Below are 20,066 nucleotides of genomic sequence, written 5' to 3'. Positions count from 1 at the left end.
GGACAAAGAATATATTAAAAAGCACTCTGAATTATTTGTCGAACTTGCGTTTGCCAAACCAGCTCAAGCAATTATACACTGTAAACAGTATATACAATCTGGTGTCAGCTCAGCAGATTATCACGGTTGCTCTGCGTCCCTCCTCGAACACTTTACATCCTAGAAAGTGAAAATAACGGTCCTCTAGTGTAATTTAAAGCAAATTAAGTTAGAGACTGCAGCCCCTGAGATCTTATTGGTGGACTGCATTCATGGAAACTGCATTATGGGGCAGCGCGATGAAGTCATTAAGAAGCTTACAGACGTTCTGGCAGATTAGGTTTTCCTCTTCTAATCCTACAGATTACCACCATACAAGCCTGCTGACTGAGAGTGCTTCGTTGCGCTGCACAATTTCTTTATATTGATCATTTCTTGTCGCTCCCTCATCTCTGGACTATGTGAACTGAGGACACAGGCAGGAGAGAGAGCAAGTGAGAGTGAGACAGGATTGCATAAACTCTGCAGCTGCAGACAGGGCAAAACTCTTCAGCAAACTGCAGGTGATAGGATAGGATTTAGGGATGCATTCTGAATTGGATTTAATTAAATTTGATGGGCATGGTCTATTTTTGTAAATATTACACCGTGTCTCTAATGGATGGAGATACTTTTTTGTTGTAAATGAGCATAGGTGGCAAAACATCATCCACAACAGGACAACCAGCCCACACCTAGGTGGAACAGAACCTGGACAAGGAGGATCATCTCTTTTGGAGGCTTCCCCAGATGGTCTCTCACTCCCTGCAGTAAGATGGAGACACAGCTGTGTTGTGAAGAGAACAGCGATCTTGAGCTGGAGCCTGCAGAGCCTGAGGTAAGGGAGGCCATCTCTGCGGTTCTTGATGAGGACAGTCCAACAGAGCTGTCCCATGGGCCTGGGCAGGAAGACGAGGAGCTACTTGGGGCAGAAGAGGGCGAACCAGAGAGCTGTGGAAGAGAGAGTGACAGCACTGTGATCAAGAGCTCAGCTGACCCCTGTGAGGGAGAAAATGGAGATACAGAATGTGATGATAGCAAGAAACTTAAGAAAACAAACAGCTGGAAGACAGTCCGATTTCAAGACCCGTCGGCAGCAGAATCTGTGCAGGAGAGGGACAGCACAGGGGAGAGTCTCTTTCCAGATTACGCAGTAGAAGAGTGGACTTCCTCTGCTTTTGAGGAGCTGTTTGTGGCTGACGATTGGGAGGACATCACAGGTAGGCTTGAAGATATTTCAGTGCACAGTACATAATAGTGCACCTCATACACGGCTATATAATTTGTACTTAAGACTGGAAGACATTTTGAAAACAAACTTCCATAACTTTATATTAGATTAAATTTTGCACTAAAATCGGCCACAAAACAAAACTAAGGCAAATTATGCTAACAAAATGTGACTGAGATCAAGATCAGTGACAACAATGTACAGCAGCTGTTTCTGAGCATTTGTTTACCAACAACTAGTGTAGGAGATTAGCTCCCTTCCCCCTACATGACCTTCTCTCCCTTCCCCACCCAGATGACCGGCTGCTTAGGAAGAAAGTGCTGGAGCCCGCGACCCCGCAAACCCCCAACCCCACCTGGGGCCAGGAGGTCACTGTCAAAATGCAGGGTGTCCTGGAGGACCGCACTGTGGTGGAGAAGGACTGCAAGCTTGTCTTTGTTATTGGAGAGGGAGATGTAACCCAGGTGCTTTTAAGCTGTCAGTCTTTCTTACAGTGCAGTTTTTACTAATACAGAACTATTGCATCTTTTCACACTTCATCAGTGAGCAAAGCAGAGACAACACAAGCTAAATGTCTGTGCTATGCAAAGTTAAGGAAAGCAAATTACACAATGCTAAGATATGCCAAAATGCATTTGCAGTAATTCTGTAAAAGGCTGCCAATAAATAATGCGTGCTGATTGGTCAAAATAACACACTGCTGTTGACACATGTAGGCCCTGGAGGAGTGTGCCATATCCATGCAAAAAGACGAGATCACGTTACTGCTGGCAGATTCACAGTATGCCTATGGACTTCTGGGAAGGTAAGTGTTTTGGCAATTATCTTCCAGTACACCATGCCATTAGAACCAGAAAATCCACATCTCTGACTAGTAATTATTTCCCGTATTGTTGTTTTGTGACCTTCTTTTGCTAGTTTGGGAGTGAAGAGCAAGTTGAAACAGAAATTCAGATTTGGTCAATGCTCAGCCTGATTTGAAGAAGTGACATCTATCAGAGCCCAGGCCTTTTGTACCTGTTGCTGTGGGGGCAGTCTGGCTGTCCTCCGTAGCAAGGCTAATGAACCATAAACAGGAGCAGATGGCTTCCTCCTAACACCATTCAGAGGCAGTCAGAGGCCAACACCTCCTAACCTGTGGGAGGACTCCACTCATATTACAGCCAGTGGCTTAGTTTTATGACCCTGAACAATTAAAGTGCCAGTATAAACAAAGACAACACTGAAGTGTGACTGATGAAAACCCTGTAAAAATGCTTATCATATCATGTTCTGTGATAACTGACGGGACTTATGTGCACCAGAGATTTTCAGATTGTAATGAACATTTGAATAAAAGTCTATTTAGTTGACAGCTAATGCATGCAGTGTCTTGCAGTGCATTTGCAAGCCAGTTATATTATTTCCTCTGGCAAATGATTTTCTGTAATTGTTACAGCTATAAGGCAGCCATACATCACAAGCATTTTCATATTTTCAAATTGTCAGAGTTAATTTGGCACAGAGACTGTAATAATCAACACTTATATGAGTCCACACCCATCAGAGATAATTTAACGCTCATAATAGTGGTGAGCACTTGCCCCAGAGCCATATCAGCCATAGGAGTGGACAAACAGCTCTCCAATCAACACTTGTCATCTCCAAATAACTATGACTGAAAAAATCAACTGTAATGAACGCTGAAGAATTTGCTGTGTATTCAGGCCTTGGCTGTTTCAAAAGCAAAACTTGATGCAGCGCTAGAATAAGAAGTTCTACTGTAGATTTTAGTGCTGCTCAATGATATAACAAGATACACGGAGTCAGCTTCACTTGACATAGTATTAATGATTAAAGGACCTGTAGGGAAGCGAAATGCACAACCTTGCACACACGAAGAAATATCATGGTGGTGCGAGCCTTCAGTGTGGAAAAATGCCATTTTTAATTTATGATTTGAATCAGTTTTGCAGAATCTGAATGTGCTGGGCTGCCTGTCTGAATATTGCTTGTCAAGATACAGAGCGCACATGCAAAATGTAAATGCAACAGAGGCACCAACTGCTGAGCATGATAATCTATTTATGTATATACAGGACGCACGGGACAGATACTTATGATGGCATTTTATTGAATGCAGTGTTTGAACTGCATGTTCTGTCATTTAACTTATACACTCATGGGTACACTCTAAAGCATAATTTTCATGCTTGACACCTGCAGGCATGTATGTGGTGTCTGAGGCTCCACAAGCTTCAGTCTAGTTTGCACACGTGCCATACATCTGCATCTATGTGGTCACATGTTTGCTTGCCAGGATCTATGTGATGTGTGTGCTGCTTGGTCCTGGTCACTGTTGCTTGCTGAGTGTGTGTGAGGTCCAGGTTTGTAGGAACTCTGTCGAGGTGACAATGGGACATGGTTGAGAGGTGTGAGGAAAGTGTGTCTGTGGTGTTGTGGTGAGTCTAGTCTGTGTGTGGAGGGAGTCTGAGAAACAGGGAGGCAGCAGGAGGTTAGTTAATGATTGTTTTGATGCAAGTGATTAGGGCTGTGTGCTGTGCAGTCAAATTTAGCTTTGCCCCTAAGGTAGGCAATCAGAGAATCATGCCAGCTCTTTAAAGACTAGTGGCGTACCATGGTTGTTTGTTGCCAAAGTCAACGTTGGTGTGAAATTGAGAAATTGTTTATTTAAAGGGATGGTAAGGTAAAATCAATCTAATACAGAGCTTTAGCCAGCCATGACTTCAGACATGGACTTTTCCCACATCAGCTGTAATACTACAAGCCTTTACAGTGTCATTTTCAAGCGTGTGAGCCTGACATCAATGTTAGCTATGAAAACATTAGTTTACATATTGTTGAGGGCACTAAAACCTACCCAGTCCTGCTGGAATGTGTTTCTGTAGAAAACGCAGCGTTTAATTACACTTTCTGACTATTAGGGACTTGCAAATCTCAAACATAATACATAATGAGAAAATCCACATTTCATGGGTTTATCATCCCTTTAAAGGTCCACTATGCAAAATCGCTGAGATCGATTTAAGTGAGGACCTTTTATATTCAATGGGACAAAAGAAAGTTGAATAAGCATGAAATTTGATGGTTTACTCAACATTGTTCCTATTGTCAGACTTACAATGAGCACCCTTTAGACTCAAATGACAAAAAAACATGGAAAAAGCACAGAATTGGATTGTTGACTCGAAACAATCCTCACTTCAATCATTTTGCATAGTAAACCTTAAGTCATGTTCAAATTTTATGAAATTCTCCCAAGGATGGGCAGCGGGTGGCCTAGTGACCATCCCATAATCTGTGGGAAAGGGTTCTATTGAAGTTTCCTTATGCAAGACACTGAATCCTATAGTTGCTCATTTATTGTGTTTCACCCTAGACAAGTATGCCAACTAAATATTCTGTATGCAGAATATTAAAATCATATTTCATGAAAAGAAACATTTTGGCAAAGGAGCTGACACAAATAGATATCTGAAGCAGGGAGAGATAGTCTTTTCAAAGTAGATTTGACAGTCACAGTGTGTCTGTGCTGTGAGATGACTGAGAGACAAGGAGGGAAAATCTCATTAGTCTCTCCCTTTTCTCTGGCGGATGCATTGATTGAACTCTGTCAGTCGCCTGTTGCAAACAGCATCACTAAGAGCACTTCACAGTTATTTGTCAGAACAGTGTGCAAAGCTGGTCAGACAGACAGTATGATTCAGCACAGCACTAGAAAGATCTGCAGCGTGACGTGTCGGTGACGGTCTGGCTGAGCTAGCTAGACTTCTCAGTGGAGCTGAATTTCCTGAATGAGATGAATACATGGCTAATGAAACCCCTGAAAAAAAAAAGTCTGGGGAAACCACAATTTACGTTCTTGATAACAACCGCCAGACTGGTGAGATGGGTGGGATTAAATTGACTGTAAGGAGCACTGACATTTGTCCTGCAAGACCTGGAAGCGATGGGATGTGACGAAAGATTCCATCATGCTCACCGTGACCGTCAGCAGAAGCATGCGTCAAAAAGACATTCCCCACTGAGACACAGTTAAAGACACGGCTTTTCATGGAGACACAGACCGAATGCCCTCAGTCAGCATGTCATTATTAGAGATCAATGGAAACCAACATCTGTGGATCTCTGGATAGGCCCAATTTCAGCACTCATAAAAACACTGGGGGTCATGGGGAGTCTGCCCCATCAGCCCTTCACAGCTCCAAAGTCAACAACATGAAGGGTCACTGGCAGCAGCATAGAATCAAAGTAAGCTTGCCAAACAGGAAATACAGACAGGAGATAAGAAACAACTAAGCAACATAAAAAGATCTTATTCAGTCAAACTGGCAGGGTGTAAAGTGAAGTAAGATCATATTTGCTTGCTTTTAAGCAAATAAAACCAGGAGATTATACCCTGGATGGGATGTTATTGCACTGATCATTCTTTGTTTTGTTTTGTTTTGTTATTTGGCAGAGCCCTGTGTTATTTGAGGGAGTTAATTAGACCACTAGGTTATGTTAAAATAGTTTAATATTAACTAATAAGTAGTTTATTCAAAGTCCAAATGGATAGTGTCGATCTAAAGTCGTTTTTTCTAGTATTGCCATCATGGTGGAACCGTACACTCCATGATCAGGGTGGTGCCACAGCATACAAATAGGTAATCACCTGTGAAACACAAGCAGAGATACTGCAGCCACAGAACAGATGGCTGTCATTGTTGGTTTTTGAGTGAACATAACCAAACACTTTTTACTGGGTGGAGAATCTACCTCATGTCGTCCCCAGGGGAGCAGGGCCTGATGGGTATTCCAGCCTTGATTACACCGACCTCAGAGGTGTAGCAATAGTGGCAGGGTTGAGCAAGAGCACACCTTCAGCTGAGTGAAGTGACAGGTCAGCTCCAGTTCATGAGAATGCACTATAGGTTGGACATCTGTTGGTAGCCCGTGCGGTTTAGTTCCATCATGTGGGTTTGCTGCATATTCCTGTTCTGTCAGCCATCCAGAGTGCATTGACACAACATTAAAACAGTGAGTAATGTCTGATGTTTACCCAGAACTAACAGCTAATGTGCAATGACCAATGAGGCTATGCTCTGGGGAATGTGCTCAAGGGGAATCTTTGTTGACACTGTTCAAAGACGCTGGCAAGTGTGGAGGCCTTTTCCCCCCACAGCCGCCAGGACACACCCATATCCAGCAGGGAATGCAGCTGAATACGGTAACAGTGACATTCTGCGAAGAGAAAGGCATGCAAACCAATAGATCTTCAGATTACACTGGCAACGTGAGAGACTGTCAGGCCCAAGATGTGATGAATTGGACAATGTCTGATGATGAGTGACGGTGCTTTGGCATGTTGCCATCTCAGACAAATGTGACATTAGCAATGACATATAATGGCTCCTTATAATAACTTACAGGCCTCGTGACTCCTGTGAAAAACAGTGACAAAAGAAAAGTTATTTGGTGGTAATTACCAAGAAGGATCAGGGTATCAAATCAGAGGCATAAGACCTCAGTTGGTGTTGTTTTGTTTCTGTGTGTGTGTGTTCATGTGTGTGTGCTGTGTTCTTCCTCTTTTTGCATAGTAATCCAGTTCTTATCACCAGCTGTAACATGATACAGCCAAGAACTTGTAGTTCTGCTTTTTTGCTGCATGTAATATTTGCAAGAACACACATAGGTTCATTATATCATTCATTGCATGATTGACCTTCTGTCTATCCCATTTATGCACACAACCCCCCCCCCCCCCCCCCCCCCCCCCCCCCCCCCCCCCCCCCCCTCCCTTTGTTTCTAGGGTATACAAGCAAGCTGACCACTCAAAATCTTAGGTGGAGATCCTCCCTAAAACCCAAGATACTGTGACTCACTGCGTTGAACCACCTGGGTCAAATGAATAAGCTGACCTTTCAGACACAGCTCTGTGGAAAAAATGATGAAGCTAAACCTTTCTTCTCCAAATAGGTGCTTTTCCTCATACAGAAATAGCAAGGCCTGTCAGGAGTAATAGAAAAGAATAAGAGCTGATACCTGTGTGGAGAGCATGTTTTTTTTTTTTTTTTTTTTGTTCCACTGTTAGTCATCCATGCAGGACTCCAGCCGCAGCTGTGAGCCAACTTGAAACTGAATTCCTGGCTGTAAAGTCACGTGACTTAAACAAGTTTTAGGTTTAGGGTTGTGTTTGTAGCCTTTCTGGCATTGTCACAGCAGGCTAACTAGAAACCACACCCAGTCCTCACGCTCCAGGAGCATGCCAGCAAGCACAGACAGCTGTAACACACTCAAGATAAGATCAGGCTAACTCAATCAGCGTGTGTGTGCTCCTCTGTTGCTGCAGCCTCTGCCACACTGCTCAGTCGCTCCAATGTGTTGACCAGGGACCAAACAGAAATTTATGAATGAAATTGGAGCATAACAGTGAGTCTTTTGTTTTACCTGAGAAAAGTAATGTCACACCGCAAAATATATTCATCTGAACAAATGATTTAGCCTCATATTCCTATTTTAGTCGTTTAGTCTTAAAATTTTGTTTTTGTCCCTAACGTCCCTAACTCAATCAATCCGTCCATGACTGACACTGATTGCTGGAACACACATGCATAAAAAATCCAGGTAGAGTTAGAGGAAAATATATGTGGCTAGCTAACTGGATACACAAGAGTTAAGTTGTAATTTCATTTCAATCATTTTCTTCATGTGAATTAGGTCCTTTCACACATGTAGCACCCAACAGGAGATTGCCCTTGTCAGATGTGTTCTCACATACTGGACATACTCCGTTTGGTTTAGGCAAGGGTTAACACCTCGGTAGAGCGTGCAGGAGGCAGGACATGGTGCAAAAAGTACGCCATGGAAATAACTGTTTTGTTTACAGCACATCGAGCACAACCGAGTCTCTTCCTTGAATTTGTCTGATAATTTTGCTGTGGGCTCCTGCTGACAGAAGTTCCCGAATCTCACCGTCTCTCCAGTTAGACATTTTCTTTCTTTGTGCAAATGAACCTTCCTCTCCACCTTCATGTGTTTCTTCTGCTTTTGCGCCAGCCACATGATTGAAACTGGCATGGTAAAGTCCATTTAATGTCAGGTCCAACTGATTCGCACATTTGCATTCTCACAGCTCCTCTGGGTAATGTCTAGATAAGTTCAGGGTTGCGGTGCATCTGTGAAAGGGACTTTGTTATTGCATTGGTATTTGCTGGTATGTACAGATGTGCAGGGATGCATTTGCTCGACAGAATTTACAGCTTATTCAGCGGCAGTCTTTACCAGGACAGTATCATAGTTTACCATCTTGAACAATCATTGTTAATTTGTACTTTGGCTATTTAGGATAACTACACCATGGAATGGCTATATTCCAGGGAGCTGGGTTCCTGCAACTGGATCACATGCAGTGACTGCCCATACTTCACTTCCCTGCCCTGTCCTTGATCTTGTAGGTTTTGGGCTGGTGGACGCATACATGAACACGCAGCAAAGTGAATTGTCATCGTAGAAATTTGTTCACTTTCAGTGATTCAGGCTGCGGTGGCGGTCTAGGCTTCAACTGGGCTTGCCTAGTCTTGTTCTTAAAACAAGCCAAAAACATCTGCCAGTGGGATGAGACAATCACACTTGTCTCCAGTCCAGTTTCACTTGTTTCAGGACTTTCCCTGTGAAGTGTATAGATGTTGAAACAAGACAGAATAAGTCACGTCAGCCCATTTGTATCAAGAAAATGACCCTTTATTCAAGAAAATTATGGAAACAAGTGTGATTTTTTTTATTTATTTATTTTTTTTTATCAAAGACATTTTCATTTGTTTCAACAAAAAGAAGATCTTAAGACTGAATGTGAGACTTAATGACTTGTCAAGATGGAGATTTTGTAGTGCAGGTTGCCCTGATGTCACAGCAGTATTTTGCCACTCAGACCAGTGTTTGAACTGTGCATGTGCCTCATCTAATCTCACTGGATGTTTACCTTTTTCCCTTACTGTTGGCTAGCAGGCTTATCTCTCTCATCAACATGGCCTTGGCTGTAACACAGCACTGCCCCCCCAGATATATCTACTTCTGCTTTTATGTTTTTTGGAAATTCAGTATTTAGATGGTATGTAGTGGGACAGCAAATCTCCTCAACTGAAATCTCCCCATGTGCTGTTATTGAATTTTAGGTAGGCAGCATATTTTTAGATCCGATAAGTCTTGCTGGACTAAAGCTGGCTTTGTACTGCCACCAGACTAGTGAGAGCTTTGTCAGTCTCGTCCACACAGCTTCGGCACATGTCCAGTTTCTGTTTTCACTTATTTATTGTTCCATCATTTACAGCCTCTGCTCCACATTAGGCCGTGCATCGACTAATATGGATCTGGTTTAGCTTAGACGATCTTTGATTTAGTGACTTTTTCTGGCTTATCAAGCGTCTTTGTTCTTTTTGTTGTTTGAGCTTGTTTGTATTAGTGGAGAGGTCATTTTCTGTGTGTCTACGATATGTCACATTATTTCATCATCCCATGTTAGACTAGTTGCTTGTTTTCAATAATGCGGACAAAGATTTCCCTTTACACTGTTTTACACTATAAAAATAAATATTGTTCCGCAAAGAGGATTATATTTTATCTTGATGAGATCCAGATCAAAAAGGTTTTCATCTGGATATCCTCCTCTACCCCCTACCTCACCCTCACCTCTCATATGTAGCTCTCATATGTTACCCCTGTTATCAAAACACGTTAGAACAAACAGAGGAGAAAAGAGACACTTGCAAATACTTCAGCAATAGCACTGCCTGTCCACTGTGCCACCGGCTATGCTGTTGTTGTATGACGGTGATATAGAGACAGAGTGATTTTCAGAGCATGACATGCAAGCAGGACACATGGGAGAAAAACACGTGAGGTGGCACTCCAGCTCTAATCTAGCAACCCTACCAGCACCTTTCCTATCTAAGCCTGTCTTTTTACATCCTCCACGCCTGCTGTGCACAATACACAGCCAATAAGAGAGAGGGAGGGAGGGAGGGAGGGAGAGAGAGAGAGAGAGAGAGAGAGAGAGAGAGAGAGAGAGAGAGAGAGAGAGAGAGATTACCAGAGCTGGACAAAGAATAGAGGGCCAAACAAGGCTCCAGTTTCAAGTCTGAAGTAATGTAATGTTCTCTTATTTACAGCTAAGCATGTGCCAGGACCACTCTCCTTTAAATAATGGGTGGGTTGTGCCTGTCTGAGATATATAATTTACTAATTAAAATGTAAGAGCACTGGTACCATCCATTATATGTTCAGGACCCATTTGACTAATGACAAGTAAATGGAAGCCAATTTATTTGCACGGGTTAAGTATCCAGATAGGAATTATGATCGCTATACAAATATCTGTCCGAACGTGTTGTGCCCTTTAATATTCTACTTTAGTGCACGTGAAAATACTGTTAGTTCAAATTATAATTTTTTGTTTCAGTGGTACCTGTGGCTTTGTATTCATAGCTGGTTCCAATCCCCTCTGTCACTCCGTACACACACACACTGTTTCTGGGATCTGTGCAGTTTTGGGGCTGCCCAGTACCACTCTAATTTGTGGCTCACGGAGGTCACTTCTTATTATGCTCTTAGTATTTCAGACAGACCCGTCAACGCACCGATGAGTGCTCCTTTCCCTTAATCCAAGCTCAGACAGACTGTCTAGTGATAACAGGCACATAGTTGCTGGGCAACTCATGAACACACCTCTTTCATATGCATTTTGTTCATTTGTAACTCCAGCGCCGTTGGAAGCAGATGGGATAGTGAAGGGGACAGCTGTTTTAAGCAGTGAGAGCAACAAACATGCTGCATTCATGGTCACTTACCTTTATCGCACACACACACACATACAGTACATACACAACATGTATACTGTAGGGTATGATAATTTTAGTTCAGGAGTGTATTTGCAAGTTAACAAGCTAAATGTATCATATCATGTCCACACAATAGACAGAGTTTGGTACATAGCGTATGCACTGTCTGTGCGTATGGCGGTTCGGTGCTGCGAGATGTGTGAGGTGGCCGGGTGGGGGTGGGGGTGGGGTGAGGGGGTGCAATGGGGACGTGGAGTGTGACTCATCAGTGAGACGTCAGTGCCTCGTCATCAGTTGTCTGCAGCAGTCCATCACAGTCGTGCTCACATGCACACACGCACACACACACACACACACACACACACACACACACACAAGATAGATGTTCAAAACATTCCACTCAGACATTTACCTGCAATGCTTCAAAGACCAAATCCAAACCATCAGATGTGTTTGAGCTTTAGGGATTAACTGAGCCACTCCCTTTAAGTGATACATTCTCCATTGTTTTGTAAAACAGTGGTGTTGGCTGCATTGCAGTAATGATTTGTAATGTTATTTCAGATGGCTGAAGACGTTAAAAGTAAGTTCACATATTGCAAAAGACAGGGTGATCAACAGCACATCAGGGTTCCACATGTTTCCTGTCGTCAGTAAAAAAAGCCACAAATTCCACATAAATGGACAAACTGCCTGTGGCTGCTACTGAAGCTATCGGCAGAGAGTGACCCTGTGCCACTGCCACTGGCTGTGGTCAAGAGAAGTCAAGCCCTTTTCCTTAAAATATGTGCGTGTATGAGTCATGAGTGGTGCCCCAGGTGTCATAGCTCCTCATGAAAGTGAAAGAGAGACCGTGAAAGTCCGTGCTAATGGCCCTGCTGCATTTGCTACATTCAGCTCATAGTTGTAGGACAGTCCACCATGACAACCTGACTAATTAACCAGGTGAGAGTGCTGCTATTGATAGACAGTCTGGAGAGGGAGGTAGAACTTGTGGCTAAAACAAAGCTGGTTCACAGTGCAAATTGAGAAATAGAAATAATAATTTAACAGGAAAATGAGGATGAATGATAATGATAGGAGAATGAGAGTATTTCCCTGTCTGATGTTCCCCTGTTAACAAGATTCATAAAATAGGTACTTGTGATACCTTGTGCAACTATAAAAAATGTCATAAATACAACATGTATGTGCTTGTGAGATGATTTTCAAAAATGTTATAGAAATAAAGACATAAGGCAAGGTGCAGCAGTGCCGGCTCACATTAGCAACAAGTGTTACTTTTAAGTTGCATCTTCATTATTAATCAGTCAGAGATACTGGAGGGTTTGTGATAACTGCTGACCGCTCCTTGCATGCCCAATTTGCAAAATGATATTCTAGAAATGGTGACATTTTCTTTGTGGTAGTTATCTAGTTTCAGCACATGTATCTGTGACTCCTCGGATTTTGAAAGGAAATTAATTTTTGATCAATATCTATTTTTATGACATTTATTCTCCTCGCAGAATGTCATACATAAAGCACTGAGCAGCTTGTGGTCAGAAACACAATGCTCACAAACTTATAACCATGGCGTGTTAGAGGGAGGTGCAGAGCAAGCCTGTTGAATATTGATTTGTTTGCTTCATTAGTCGAAATGTCTGATCATTTTTGCTCGCTTCCCTGTTTTCCTGAAGAAAAAAAAATCTTTTATCTGAATGTTGCTCATGTAAACAGAAAACAGTAGACTCTGGGATTCAATCTGAAGCAGACATGTATGTGGTCTAAAACAGTAATGGAGGGCAAGGACTTTCATCTTTCAAAGAGCTTCGCAACTATTACCATAGAGAGCTTTGAAGTTCAAAAGTGAGAGCCAAAACTGTCAGGATTCACCTTGTGTGACCAGTAGGAATAACATCAGCTCAAAGTGAAAGAACTGAGCTGCCATTGTTGTTTAACTGTAGTTTTACCGGGACCCTTCAAAGGAAACGATTGCAACAAAACCTCAGTCCCTGAGGCTGAACGAGAAATTGCCACTCGACTGCAGCGTGAAGACATCAGAGACTTCTACTTGTTTAGATTGATTGATAATGAGTTTAGAGTCAATCCTGGGATAAGATGCCTCCAACAGTGTGGCTGACATTAATGACTGCTTCTGATATTATATTGTTTAATGTTAGACAGATATGCTCTCATCGCCAAAAAAGCTTTTAACATCTTCTAAAGATTTCATGTTGAGGAATTACTAACATCCATGTAGCCACAAAAACTGATCTTTGCTTATAAATGTCAAATAATTCAGAATTTTGCATCTGAAAGTTGTGGTAGCATTATGTTGCCATTTGACCGTACCAGTGATACTGGGTGAATGTTCAAATACTTTTCTATTTCTTTTCTTTTTTAATATCCCTGGGCATCCCCAAACATGTTCCAGGGTAAAGCAACTGTTTTGTTCTCAAGCTTTGAACTTCACTCATTCATTCACTGTCAGCATCTGCAGTAAGGGGAAACCAGTGATGTTTTAAGAGACACAATGACAAGCTAAAAGACCACACCAACTTTTTGTAGAAACTATAGCACCGTTGCTTTATCCACTAGCACCTCATATCTCAAAATAGCCCCAAATTAGGTAAACTGACCTCCTCCTAGCTACCATAAACAACTCATTATGGTATCTTCTCGTCTTTGTACTTGAATAATTTATTTGTTAATCCAAATGATCCTCACTTGTCCCACTGAAGTGGTCAGGCAGCTACAGATCCCTGCCAAAAGCTACTGCAGCCCTGCCGATAGCCCCGAGGCTGAGATTGGGTCCATTTTAACAGGCTAAGGAAGTCTGCTCTAGATTATATGGGGACTTTTGTGGAGCTCAATGGCCAGGACATAGGCAGTAGCTTGCCTTGATCCCTCTCCTCACAGTTTCATTGGCTCATCGCTGGAGGAGGAAATAAAAACAAATAGCACAGGAAGAAAACACACGCTGAGGCAGTAGCGTGGTAAACAGTACAGCTGAAAGACCTTATACACCGTTAGTTCCTAGATCTCAGGCAGTAGCAGGGGGTTGTTTTTCAGCAAATTAACTCGTATGCCAGGAGGGGAGAAAAAACAGCTGTGACGTTTCACCAATGCCAGGATTAGAGCTATAAGCTCCTTTGTGTGGTTGTATTGGTCCTGTGTCCATCCAGAAGTCTGGCAAAACAGAAACAAGACAACACTAAGCCGTGACAGCAACTGATGTGTTTTCATCAAAATAAAATAAAATAAAATAAAAAAACACATAAATAAATAAACAGCCTCACAAATCCTCGTGTTTGGTATTAGTGGACACTGTGAACATCCCATTCATCTTCATTATATCAGCGTACTATGGAAGGTTATCACCATAGCAACCACAGTGAGGCATACGACTGGCCTTTCCATAATTTAAAATGGAGAGCATGACGTCCGAGTGACCGGTGTTTTCCCCCTCTGACGTAGTTTTCCCTTTCACTGTGGTGTGGGGTCCGTACGGCAGATAACACGGTGAGTCAGCCACAGGATCATAAACGTTAATGAGGAAGTTTGCTTTGCTGCTATGCATGAGTCAGATTCATCAGTAATGGATGCACGCTGCCCATGACACGAGAGGGAGAGAGAATACAACTGTTCCTATCTTCGGTGAGGATCATTCATATAAACACACGGGCACGGAGGAATGGAAATACTCTTAATTCAATTTGCTTTGTGCAGATTCATATTTCATGAGATAATATTCTGAAGACAAGTCCCTGTTTCAGACACATGCAGCATTGTTACTAAATGTAACTGAGACACTTCAGTTCTATTGTGTGTTTTGCAGTTTGTAGGTGACATTTACATTACGTCATTGTGCAATTTGTTACAAAACTCATATGAGAATACTATTATTCCTCTTCTTATTATTGACCAAACTAAATAAATAAATAAATAGACAAGTAGGCAAACAAACAACTGAACAAACATACAAATGTATAAATAAATGCAAATAAATAGACAAATAAATAAATAATAAAAAAATAAATGAATGGATAAATGCACAAGTAGCGGCACACAAACAAATAAAAATATAAAGAAACCTATACATAATTTAAAAAAATAAATAAAATAAATGAATGAATAAATAAATTAATTAATTAATACATAAAAAAAGATAAATAGACAAGTAGGGAAACCAACAAATAAAAAACTAAAGAATCATAAAAAAATAAATAAATAAAAAATTAAAAAAAATAAGATAAACAGACAAATGAACTTTCAGTGGTCTCATGTTATGTAGGCTTGGAGCTTATCGTGACAAAATAAACAAAAACAAACAAACAAAAAACACTTAACTCATCATTGTGTTACGCTGGTAAGGTTGGTCTACATCATGCATCCCTTTGTTAAGACTCATTTCCCATCAAAAATATATTTGAAAATACATGGACACACTCACAATCTGTTGTTGCCACCATGTAGTTCAACTTATTTTGTTACTTTACCTGAAAAAATTGTCCCTGGTACCAAGACACTTTTCAATAAATTATTGCCCATCATTCTCTTGGGTAAGCTGCAGTAAACTTTACTCTGCATGGATATGTATAGCTCTGCAAAGTCCGGCACGGCTAAACCTGTCCCTGTCTCTCACTGCTGTCAGACATGCTGCCTCAGCTAATGCTCGTCTAATGTGAACGTCTGTCCCAGCCCGAAAGACCATGCTATGGTTTAAAAATGTGTCTCACTTACCTTAACTCTGTATAAGGTCAGATGGCACCGCAGGGGGTCGTATCTTCTGATTCTGAAACTAAGAAAATAGATACACTATGTCAATCTACTCCTACTTTAATTTTCCTGGCCCTATTTTATAGATTGTGTGCAGTGTAGCCAGTACATTGGGTAACTACACTATACATTCATTAGTGGCCATTACCTTTTTACAGATTAGAGACGATAAAGTGATTATGCAATGCACATTGTGTAATAATACAAGCTGCATAGCTCGAGCTTATCTCTTTCTGATAACAAAACGTAAAGATCATATTTAATGTGAGTGTGTCTCTTTGAGTGTCAGCGATGAAGAGAGAGAAGGAGAGGCAGAGAGAGGCAGACAGGGGCAGAGGCTAGTGCTGCAGCCCAGTTTTAGGACATGAACCTGGGCTAAAGTTGCAGCTTCAGGTTTCACCGGGAGGCCGTGGGCCGGGTCATGGTAGCACACGAGTTTATGCACTGAACTGACCAGCCTGTGTTTCCTGTCTGCACTAATAAGGCCCTGGGGGCTCATTGGCTGAGCCAAGCGCAGTGGCATTCTGGTGTGGTGCTAATCACTAGTGACCCGCTTGACACCATAAACCTTATAGATCTGTCAGTGCACTGCATTCTCAAATTACACTCCACAGCGCACAAGAAATGCCTGTTTCATTTTGAGCCCCTGACAGTGATGAAACCTCAACTCTCAGCTGTTCACATTACACCTCTCTGTTTCTATGAAGATAATTAAAAGGGCCGATTTTGGCATTCTGTGCAGCAGTTGTATTGTTTAGCAACTGAGCATGGTGCAGGTAAAAACCGTTGGCTGCTGAGGTTAATGATATTATGCTTCAAAGGGCACCTGTTGAATCCTGCAAGAGGACGGATGCTTTCTTTCAAAGCTGTATGCACTGCAGCGTGTGTGTTAATGTGTGTGGCTTTGGTTATCTCTGTTGGACAACACATGAATGATTTTGGATTCATTAAGTGTTGGACTGTTAGCAGTGGGGCAGCTTCACCTGTATTGATTAATAAAAAATGACTCATCACATCTCCTCTAATGTGTCCCTATCAGTGTGACTCATGCCCAGCAAAGTGGGAGTGTTCCATCTGCCCTTCCACAATGCATGAAAAAATCTATTTCTAATGACATGATGGGTAAGGGGCTCTGCTTTTCAATTATTTACAAAGCAAACACTATCAGACTGACTGTTCTGACATCTGTTTGGGCGTACAATGCCCTGATATGACCCATTTCCTGCTAAATGTAAGCTTAAGTAAATAGTGTGGCGTTATGGAAGTACAAATCTATTAAACTGCTTCCTCCAACTTTTTTTTTTTTAGTCAACTTTGTCAACTGATGTAGTTCCTTGTATCTATGGAAATAATTAATGGTAGGCTGATAGTTCAGGTCGATAGTTTTCTGTGAGTGATATAACAGGAAGTGGCTGCTTCTTTCACTGCTGACTGATGATCTTTCCCAAAGAAAACAGTTCCTTGGAGCCAATTTAAAATAGAACAATGACCTGTAAAGACATACCGAGGAAGAATTTGATAAGCCCTTGACAGAGACATTGTAGATAGTTTGCCCTGAAGAATCCTGAGCAAATTAAGTAGAAAGGGAGCTGTAATTGGGATATTTTCTGTGATCCGTGCAATGCCAGAACACTAAAGTGTGACTCCGAGCTAGATGCAGTGATATCAAATGCAAGTTTCTCATTACACATCATCTGTGCTGATGCGGAAATCAAGTTCAGTCGAGGCAACAGGACGGTGCAGGTCAGCTTGCCTGCGCTGGAATATCCAGACAAACTTCTTAAGGGCAAAGTGATAGGTCCCTTACTCCGGGAAATGCATCTGGAGAAAACCCCTCAGCCAAAGTGAGCTGAGAAGTCTGTAGCCTGTAAATGCTAGGACGACGGTATAAGCAGGACTCTGTTATTGAATGCTGCACGCTGTTACATAATATGCAGCCTCATAATATTGTGAAATATGGCCAGATAAGAGTAGAGAAAGTATGTGAGGATAACAAATCACTACAGTGTGTTCTTGCTTGCATATATACAGAGTGTACAGTTTATTTTCTGATGTTTCAGATACTCCAAACCCAAACTAAATGCAGGGCATGCAGGACAGAAAAATCAATCTCTAATGGTCAGAAGTATAAGGGCCTTTTGAGAAAGACTCTGTTACCCAGCGCAAGCCTATATATAGATATACGTGCCTATTACACAACTAGGGTAAGTAAGTCTGATCCACATGAGCTGTCTTAGTGCGCAAAAACACGAGGACAGAACTAAATGGTGCCGTCACGAATAGTTGAGACTGGCTTCTGTGTCTGCTTCTTCATGGCCTAGAATGATAAGATCTCTGATTGCTGTTACTTCCTCCAGTCCTAAGCGCAGGTATCAGCTCGAGTTTCCAAAGCCTTAGCTCAGCTGCTGCTTTCACACTCTTGTGCATCCTGTAACAGTGGGTGTAGTCTCCAGGGAGAAGAGGTGAAAGGGTAATCTGATCCCACCTGCTGACACAGCCTCCCAGTTACTGGGGATACACTAATTCTGTTAGACAGACATAAATTGTGTCATTGACACAACCACTTTGAATAATTCATGATGTGACACAACTCCCAGTACTATCACCTTGCACCGAGAAGTCACTGGGTGGGGTTCTGGGAAGTTTAAATGGCAGCTTTTCTTACTTCTATATGACTCGGGTTTAGATCTGTACTTTGTTGAGCTCATTAACCTGACAGGAGCCTCTTTGAAGTCGAGGGGATTCAATTTATTTTGGATTAGGTGCTTTTAGGCCCAAGGTTTAAGCTCGAAACTTATATCAGCCTCAGTCACATTGGCTTCCCTTGCATCATGGTCTATGTAAGATTTTTTATTTAATTTTTCTGCCTTGAAGTGTTATTATAATCAATAACACTTCAAAATGTGCTTTTCGAGATACAAACATAATCAAACTAGGATGGCATTCTTTTTCTTCTTTTTTCTGTCTCTCTGTCTTGCCCACTCCCTCCTCACACACAGGCACACACCCGCACACATACACATACACACACCCTTGGAATCAGAGCCATCGCAAAGTTACTGATAATGGACCATTGTGTGCTGTGTGGTCACAGGAGCCAGATGATTGAAAACCAAATTAACTTTCCCTCTGAGTGACCCTTGAGTAAGTTGAAGCCATTGGTGGCTCACAGGTATACAAGTTTCAATTTCTTGCTTGCTTATATGAATTGGAACTAACATTATTAAAAATTTAATACAATATTTGTCTTTCATTTATAGAGTGTTATGAATAGTGTTCCAGCATACTAAAGGAGGGCTCTGCCAGAAATGTACATGCACGCTAAAATATATTCTACATACAAGTCATGGTGTGCAGACCTTTGTCTATAACTTTCATTTTTTTAAGCTTCTGCACCTGTGCACTAAACTTTTGCAGAGCTGAATGCATGACATCCCATGGTGTGTCTTTGTAGAGAGAGCAGCTGGAATACCTACTGTGTATAAACATGACACACCACATTCAAAAACACAACCAAAGCTGTCGCAATAATATTGGCAGACTGACATGCAATGGCAGTAAATTGACTTAGTCACAATCATGTTGCTGCAATCATTCATTCATAAGCCTGAGAAAGGTCATAGCCTATGCTGTATTATTGCTTTTCTTCTGGGTATCATTCATCACTTTATATTGTCATCTGTTTAATCGACTTAAGCAATCTAAAACAAATAAAAAAAATAAAAAATAAATTTAAGAGAGCTGACAATACACCTTGCCCTTCTTATTAATACAATACTAATGCTGAAACATGTTCCCCTCATTGTCCTGCAATATGTTATGTGGTTACTGTACTATATAAGTTCATATGTGTGTGTGTGTGTGTGTGTGTGTGTGTGTGTGTGCTCTTGTGTGATTGGCAGGGAACCTGATATTCCAGCCTGGGCACCTTTACTCTACCAGCTCCAGCTCCTGAACGTCAGAGAGAAACCAGACCCTCTGACTCTGCCCATACCTGACCGCATCCGCATTGGCAACCAGAAACGAGAGCGAGGAAACTTTCATTTCCAGAGGGAGGAATACAGTTTGGCTGTAAGAGCCTATTGTATGGCTCTGGATGTGCTAACCACACGCACTGAAGGTAACACACCATCAGTATCAAAACTCATTGATCAAGAACATTGTCATATATCAGGAATTTATCATAATATGATGGGGCCATTACCTTCCCAGGAAAAATTACTTTTTCTAGGAATGGTAAA

General features: G+C 41.7%; 1 protein-coding gene across 2 annotated transcripts in view; it reads left to right on the top strand.

Moving 5' to 3' along the window:
* Nucleotides 1-325: 325 nt before the first annotated feature.
* Nucleotides 326-20,066, top strand: part of fkbp16 (FKBP prolyl isomerase 16) — a 26,551-nt gene continuing 6,810 nt past the window's right edge. For both annotated transcript variants that reach the window (XM_030054359.1, XM_030054358.1), the window contains exons 1-4: nt 326-1,238; nt 1,544-1,713; nt 1,966-2,054; nt 19,728-19,945. In XM_030054359.1, coding sequence (XP_029910219.1) covers nt 794-1,238; nt 1,544-1,713; nt 1,966-2,054; nt 19,728-19,945 — 922 coding nt within the window. In that variant the 5' untranslated portion in view covers nt 326-793. The remainder of the gene's footprint in view (nt 1,239-1,543; nt 1,714-1,965; nt 2,055-19,727; nt 19,946-20,066) is intronic.

The sequence above is a fragment of the Myripristis murdjan genome, chromosome 6 (assembly GCF_902150065.1).
Source record: "Myripristis murdjan chromosome 6, fMyrMur1.1, whole genome shotgun sequence".
Lineage (NCBI taxonomy): Eukaryota > Metazoa > Chordata > Actinopteri > Holocentriformes > Holocentridae > Myripristis > Myripristis murdjan.
The sequence above is the reverse complement of the archived record's forward strand: the minus strand, read 5'-3'. Positions and strand labels throughout refer to the sequence as shown.